The 7,894-nt window shown below is 41.6% G+C and overlaps 1 protein-coding gene across 1 annotated transcript in view; it reads left to right on the plus strand.

Moving 5' to 3' along the window:
- Nucleotides 1–7,894, plus strand: part of L2HGDH (L-2-hydroxyglutarate dehydrogenase) — a 37,762-nt gene that overhangs the window by 10,595 nt on the left and 19,273 nt on the right. Inside the window, exons 4-5 of the mRNA XM_014540984.1 lie at nucleotides 994–1,125; nucleotides 7,399–7,561. Of these exons, the coding sequence (XP_014396470.1) occupies nucleotides 994–1,125; nucleotides 7,399–7,561 (295 nt within the window). The remainder of the gene's footprint in view (nucleotides 1–993; nucleotides 1,126–7,398; nucleotides 7,562–7,894) is intronic.

The raw sequence follows: 7,894 nt of genomic DNA on the forward strand, positions 1-7,894 counted from the left end.
AGAAACATCGATCAGCTGCCTCCTGCACACCTCCTACTGGGGATGTGCCCGCAACCAAGGTACATGCCCTTGGCCGGAATCGAACCTGGGACCTTTCAGTCCGCAGGCTGAGGCTCTATCCACTGAGACAAACCGGTTAGGGCAAGAAACTAATTTAAAAAGATACTTTGCCCAGATAAAAGTAGAAAAAGAGTCTTGAGTAAAGTCGATAAATTTACCTATTTTTTTCTTTGCAACAGAATGCATTAGTAAATACTTTGTAATGTACATTATTCCAGGAAATAAAATGGATAGTTTTCTGTTTATGATATCCCATTATACTGAATACCAAATGTTTTCTTGATGTACTGGTATTTTACATTCTCTTATAGAAAAAAAGAAGAAGGCCATTCTGTTTTGTTGTTGCTGATTTTTTTTTTTTATGTAAAGATTAAGTAATCGAGTGCTTCTCTCCCTTCTGGGACTGAGGGAGTGAATGTGATATCAGTTGATTATGGCTAAGATGTATGTAGTGGCTGATAGCAGAAGTAGAAATTGAGATTACATCTCAACTTTGAGGAAAATTTTTCATGTATTTTTCTTTTTTTAAATATATTTTTATTGATTTCAGAGAGGGAAGAAGAGGGAGAGAGAGATAGAAACATCAATGATGAGAAAGAATCATTGATCAGTTGCCTCCTGCATGCTCCCCACTGGGGATTGAGCCCGCAACTCGGGCATCTGCCTTGACCGGAATCGAACTGTGACCTCCTGATTTATAGGTTGACGCTCAACCACTATATAAGCTGGGCTTATGCAGTTTTCTTAAGGGAACTTTTTTCAGTGGAGGAGGAAAACGAAGTCATGAAGGAAGGTTGAAGTAGATACATGAAGAAAAAGTAATTTTAAAAAATCGATCCAATTTGTCATGTAACAATTTATGATTTTTCTAGTCACTTTATCTTTCATAGCTGATGGTTTGTTTAACTCTATTCATATTATCATTTGTTGAAGCTTATAGTAGCTGTCGAACAAGAAGAAATTCCCAGACTTCAGGCCCTTTATGAGAGAGGCCTGCAGAATGGTGTCCAGGGCCTGAGGCTGATCCAGCAGGAGGATATAAAAAAGAAGGAGCCATATTGTAGGGTAAGTGATTTACAACTCCACACACATGCTCACAGGGACATTTTCATTTAGGGCTCGGTCTTGTGAACATAGAGGCTGAAAGTGAATTTATAGGAGAAGGAATTATATAGAAACAGATAATCCTGTCACAAAAGCAGTGGGGTGACAAACACAAGAGGGCATTGCCACAAACTCTGGACACTTGATTTCTTCTTTCCCTAAGTCATTATAAGAAATATCCAAACCCATAGAGCAAGCGTGTCAAACTCGCAGCTGGCAGGTCTCATGCCTCATTTAAATAAGCGGGCCGCGAGTTTGACATGCTTGCTGTAGAGAATTTTCCTAAGAGTTTATTTGAGCCAAACTGATGACATATGCCAGGGAGCAAGATCTCAGATGCTCTGGAGAATAAGTTTTACAGCTTCTTTTATGCATTTGAAATTAAGGAGGGAAGTTTACAGGAAGGTGAGAGAAAGCAAGGCAGGGATTAGATTAAGATAGTTAGCAAGATTATGTGCTCTCTTGGGGGTGGTTACAGCTTATTTCTATGGTGTATTAACCTAAATGCACAGACACAATGGACTAGGCTTGCTTAAGGCAAATATAAACCTCTTAAAATATATATATATTATATATTTTAAAAAAATATATTTTATTGGTTTTTTACAGAGAGGAAGGGAGAGGGAGAGAGAGAGAAACATCGATCAGCTGCCTCCTGCACACCCCCCACTGGAGATGTGCCCGCAACCAAGGCACATGCCCCTGACTGGAATCGAACCCAGGACCCTTCAGTCCTCAGGCCAACGCTCAAAACACTGAGCCAAACTGGTCAGGGCTATATTGTTAATTGATTTGAGAAAGAGAGGAAGGGAGAGGGAGAGAGAGAGAAACATCGATCAGTTGCCTCCTGTACGCACCCTGACCTGGGATCGCACCCACAACCTGGGTATGTGCCCTGACCAAGAATTGAACCAGCGACCTTTTGGTGCATGGGACAATGCTCAGACCAACTGAGCCACACCAGCCAGGTCGCAAAGATAAACTTTTTACTGAAGAGGTTGTATGCCTGGGACATGACTACCCACCATGACCGGTCAAGTTAGGGATTTATGATCAGGTCACCCTGTGAGGTTACTTTCCATAGAACCCCTCTTTTCACTCACAGTAATGAAAAAATAGCAGGTCTGAAGGACATAGCAAATGCAAGAGGAGGCTTGAGACCATATGACATCTTTGGAAAGCACGGTGAGGTGTGGTTGGATCATAGGGTGTATAGGAAAATATAAAAAGTGAGACTAGAAAGGCAGGATTAGGCCCACATAAAGGGCCTGATATTCATGCTGATAACTTTGTAGTTTATCTAGTAGGCACAGAAGCCACTGAAAATTTTTGAGGAGAGTGGCTTTGATATCCAGTCTGTATTTTAGGAAGATAAGGATGGCATGAGTGTGAAGAGTGGGTTGTAGAGTATCTTGCTTAAAACATGCTATAGGGAAAAATCTTCCTTTTATTCATGAGAGAGACATGAAAAATAATACTCTGCATAACAACTTTCTTTGATAGCCTTTCAGACACTATCAGTTCAACCCCTAGTTCCACTGGCTGTTACAGTGAATGGCTGTTTTTCCTGTTCCTTCTCCCCTACCTTTTTATTGACAATATGCAATAGCTGGACTCCAGCCCGCTGGTGTTGTTCAGTGGTTGAGGATGTCACGGTTTGGTTCCTGGTCAGAGCACATGCCCCGTTGCAGACTCTGTTGCAGACTCTATCCCCAGTAGGTGGCGTACAGGAGGCAGCCAAGCAATGATTCTTGCTCATCATTGATGTTTCTATCTTTCTTTCCTTCTCCCTTCCTCTCTCTAAAATCAATAAAAGCACTAAAAAGAAAAATAGCTGGACTCCAGGTACCTATGTTAAAGAGTCTGGCTTCTAACTCATTGCCACAGACCATGCTTATCAGAAGCTTTTAGTTTAGTCTGAGAGTTTAGGTGAACCCCCACTGAAAGATGACTAGTGTAATTTATAAAAGAGGTATGCCCTGCTTTTCTCTGAGGCCTCTGCAGAAGTGATCTACTTTATATTATGCCACATTGTAATTTTCAATGCCTATTTAGGGTGGCAATATACTAGTATAGTAGAAAATATAGTCTGGTTATTTCATAAAGGTGTCTTGAGTAAATTCCTCCTTTCTTTCCCAACCTCACCACTGCTACCAGCAATGATGGGCAAAATTTGCATAGTACAAGGTTACTTCTGTTTCTTCTAGGACCTCCAAAAGGAAAAGTATATTAGGGCAGCTCTAAAGGGCTTCTTAGAGCAGATTCCTTTCAGCAAAAGATTTAAGTACTCCCAGGGAAGCATTTTGGAAAATTTTAAACTAGCTCTGCAAACTTTGACTTTGGAGGATAGCTCTTGACAGCTCTCTTCTGGGCAGATCCTGACTGCTGCTTCTGACTTTAGCTGTGCAGATCCATCTGTCTTTTCTTTAATTGGTCAACCACATGTTCATCTGTTCCTCCTGACTTCTAACTCCCAGTGTTCCCTGTTTTGTTTTGGTTTTTTAAAAAAAATATATTTTATTGATTTTTTTACAGAGAGGAAGGGAGAGGGATAGAGAGTTAGAAACATCAATGAGAGAGAAATATCAATCAGCTGCCTCCTGCACACCTCCTACTGGGGATGTGCCCACAACCAAGGTACATGCCCTTGACTGGAATCGAACCGGGGACCCTTCAGTCCGCAGGCCAATGCTCTATCCACTGAGCCAAACCAGTCAAGGCCATGTTCCCTGTTTTGCTTGCCTGGTTCTTTCCTAGCCATCTGACCTGCTTTGGCCTAAGATTTCAAGTTCTGGCCTGCTAACCTGGACAGTGCATGCCCAGCTCCTGGCAGACTACTAGCCTATCCAACCCCCATCCTGGGCTAGGGCATTGGATTGCTTAGCGGCAGTGACTCGCTCCACCTTCCCCCAACATACATGTATAGGTAGGGCCCACCAGCATCTCATGAGGAGGGGCAAGGCCAAGGTCAAAACTAGAAAGGGAAAGAAAAGAAAGGAAATCTTTTAGAGAAGGTCTAGAAAGGGAAAATATCTGGTATGTTTAAAGATAGCAACCTTCAAAAGTTCATTCATTTAGTAAATGTTTGAGTGCCTTCTGTGTGTCAGGCATTATACTAGGTAATAGGAATATATGAAGATACTTGGAATTCCAAAAATCTATTGATATGGAGCATTTTTACAGCACACTTTTATCCCACTGTTATACTTGTCACAGAGTTTTATGCTAGGTAAGAAAGTTTTTGTGACTAAACTATTGGTATTATCCTAATTTAGATTTTAAGATTATTGTACCCAAAATACTATTTATAGGTTGAAATTGAATTATAGCTATTGACCTATGAATTTAGGGATTGTCAAGCCATATAAAGTCTAATATAAAATCTTAGTGTATCTACTCTATCAAAACAAAAGGACTGATTTCCTGTACTTGGGCAAATGCTCTCATATTCTAGAAGCAGACCATCAGGAAAATGGTGAGGTTTTTCAAATGTTGCTTTTAGTTCGTGAAGATAGACTGTTGGGTGTTTTGTGAGCCTTTACCCTTAGTGTGATCTGGGCACATGGCAATACTGGTCAGGGGTGGGTAGCAAAGTCAAAAGCTTTGAAGGATAAGCAGGTAAATGTATTGGGATAGGGGTGGGGCACTGAATACAGTAATATAGTGACATTCTGTGCTGACCAAACAAGAAGATAGCAGCATTTACCAGTCATACTCAGTTTCTAGGTCTTAGTCATCCTGGAACCAGGCAATCCTCATAAGGAAGATTGATAGAGAAAACTAATCTCATACACATTAAGGCAAGATAAAATGGTACTATCACTAAGGATTCCTCAAAGTGTAGTCCATACTTAGTGTGTGAAATTCTACTTTTATCCTTTTCTTCAGAATTAGAAAAGGATACATTTATTCCAAAAAATTAAGTAATGCTTATAAATCATTCATCTATAGAGTTTGAACATATCTTGGCAAAACACACACACACACACACACACACAAACAAACACACACACCAGAAGAACAACCCAGGCTGTTAATTTCTCATACACCTGAAGAGAAAGTTTGAATTAGCCATATGTGATCTTCATTCAGTATTTGCAGTCTTGAAAATAGAGTCTGCAGCAAATCAAATCAATGCTTTGCAAACATATGAACAATTCTGAGTTTTCACTGAGTGTGTATGACATATAATCCACTACTAGGAAAATCTCAGTGGAGTTTATTTAAAACTTTAATCGGAGAACATTATGGTAAGTGAAATAAGCCAGTCATAGAAAGACAAGTACCATATGATTTCGCTCATATGTGGAATTTAATGAACAAACTGAACTGACTACCAGGCAAAATAGAGACAGACTCATAGAGAGCAAGCAGCCAGCTCTGGTGTGTGTTTGGGGGCAGGTGTGGGGGAGGGGTTGAGAAAAAAAGGAAAAAAAGAGAACTCATAGACATGGACAACAGTGGGAAGGGGAGGTGGAGAGGAAGGTGGGAGAGGGGATAAATGATGATGAGAAAAATTAAATTAAAAAAATAATTGTTTAGTGATACAGAATTCAGCTCAATCAGATATGAATTTGGATGAGGGATGAATAAAACTGAAAAACTCATTGTAGCAGCCGGAAGGGCCTAGCAAAATGAACTCCTTTAAGGAGGAGAATTATTTTCTGATTATAGAAATTTTCTTATTTAGTTAGTATTACTTCTTATATCTGTTTGGACATATTGAATCTATATATATAAAAGCCTAAGCAACCATTACAACAGAATGACCAGAATGACTGGCCGACCAATTGCTACGGTGTGCACTGACCACCAGGGGGCAGATGCTCAATGCAGGAGCTTCCCTCTGGTGGTCACTGCGCTCCCACAGGGGTAGTGCCACTCAGCAAAAGCCAGGCTCATGGCTGGCGAGCACAGCTGCAGATGCGGAAGCCTCTTCCAACTCCGTGGCAGCACTACTGAGTGGCAGCAGCAGGTGCAGCAGGCTGGGATGAGTGCGAGCGGTGTGGCGCCTTGCCCCGGGTTCTGGCTCCTCCTGGCCACCTGCCATTTGGCGCACTGCTACATCCCTTGGGGGATGTCCAACTGACCTGCGGGGATGGGGCCTAAACCGGCAGTCAGACATCCCCCAAGGGGTCCTGGATTGCGAGAAGGCTCAGGCTGGGCCGAGGGACACCCCCTGCCCTCAGTGCATGAATTTTGTGCACCGGGCATCTAGTATATACCTACAGGGTGAGGCAAAAGTATTTTTACAGCTATGAGAACATGAAACACAGGATTCACTCTTATATATATTTTTAATTATTGTATCATTTTCCATATGAGCAACTGTAAACCTACTTTTTGCCCCACCCTGTATACTCAAGTTCAAATTCAGGAACTATGGAGCAAGCTTTTATTTTATTTTTCTTTAAAATTATCAGGGTTTTTTTCCCTCAAGAAAGCATAATGTGTGTTACCCATCAAAATAACCAGTAAAAATTTTCAGCACATACTGCTGGTGGGAATGCAGACTGGTGCAGCCACTGTGGAAGACAGTATGGAATTTCCTCAAAAAACTAAAAATGGAACTCCCATTTGACCCTGTGATCCCACTTCTAGGAATATATCCCAAGAAACAAGAAACACCAATCAGAAAGGATATATGCACCCATATGTTCATAGCAGCACAATTCACCATAGCTAAGATCTGGAAACAGCCTAAGTGCCCATCAGTAGATGAATGGATTAGAAAACTGTGGTACATCTACACGATGGAATACTATGCTGCTGTAAAAAAGAAGGAACTCTTACAATTTGCAACGGCATGGATGGAGCTGGAGAGCATTATGCTAAGTGAAACAAGCCAGTCAATGAAGGAAAAATACCACATGATCTCACTCATTCATGGATAATAAAGACCATTACAAACTTTTGAACAATAATAGATACAGAGGCAGAGCTGCCTCAAACTGATTGTCAAACTGCAGTGGGAAGGCCAGAGAGGGTTGGGGGGCAGAAGGGAGGGGAGTAAGAGATCAACCGAAGGACTTGTATGCATGCATATAAGCATAACCAATGGACATAAGACACTGGGGGGTAGGGGAGGCCAGGGGATTGTCAAGGGCAGGGGAAAATAAAAAAGGACACATATGCAAAAAAAAAAAATTTCAGCACAAAATAAAATTTATTCAGCAAACTGTTCTTGGTGATTTTTAATTGTAGTGTCTTGACTTTTTCATAATTCTATCCCAGGGTCTGATGGCTATTGATTGCCCATATACTGGCATTGTGGACTATCGTCTGGTGGCTTTGTCATTTGCCCAGGATTTTCAAGATGCGGGTGGCTCTGTCTTGACTAATTTTGAAGTAAAAGATATTGAAATGGCTAGAGAAAGTCCTTCAAGAAGTGAAGATGGTAAGCCGTCCTTGTCTTTTCTTTTGAATACTTGTATTGACTTCTAAACAAATTTTGGACTGCTTTTGGCTGGGGTAGTGCTGGGGGAGGTCCACCAGGAGCTGAGCTAGTGTAGGGCACAGAGCTGGAGGCAGGTGCAGAAGGTAAGATTGGACGTGGGCAAACTGGGACTTCCAGCGAGTCTCATGTTAATAGAACTAGGCACTGATCAGACACTTATGACTGATGTTAAAACCTGAGTTGCAAAGGCTGTTTATATAAAACTAGAGGCCGGATGCACAAATTCGTGCATAGGTGGGGTCCCTCGGCCTGGCAGGTGATCGGGGCTGGTCG

This window comes from Myotis brandtii, unplaced genomic scaffold (assembly GCF_000412655.1).
Source record: "Myotis brandtii unplaced genomic scaffold, ASM41265v1 scaffold253, whole genome shotgun sequence".
Classification (NCBI taxonomy): domain Eukaryota; kingdom Metazoa; phylum Chordata; class Mammalia; order Chiroptera; family Vespertilionidae; genus Myotis; species Myotis brandtii.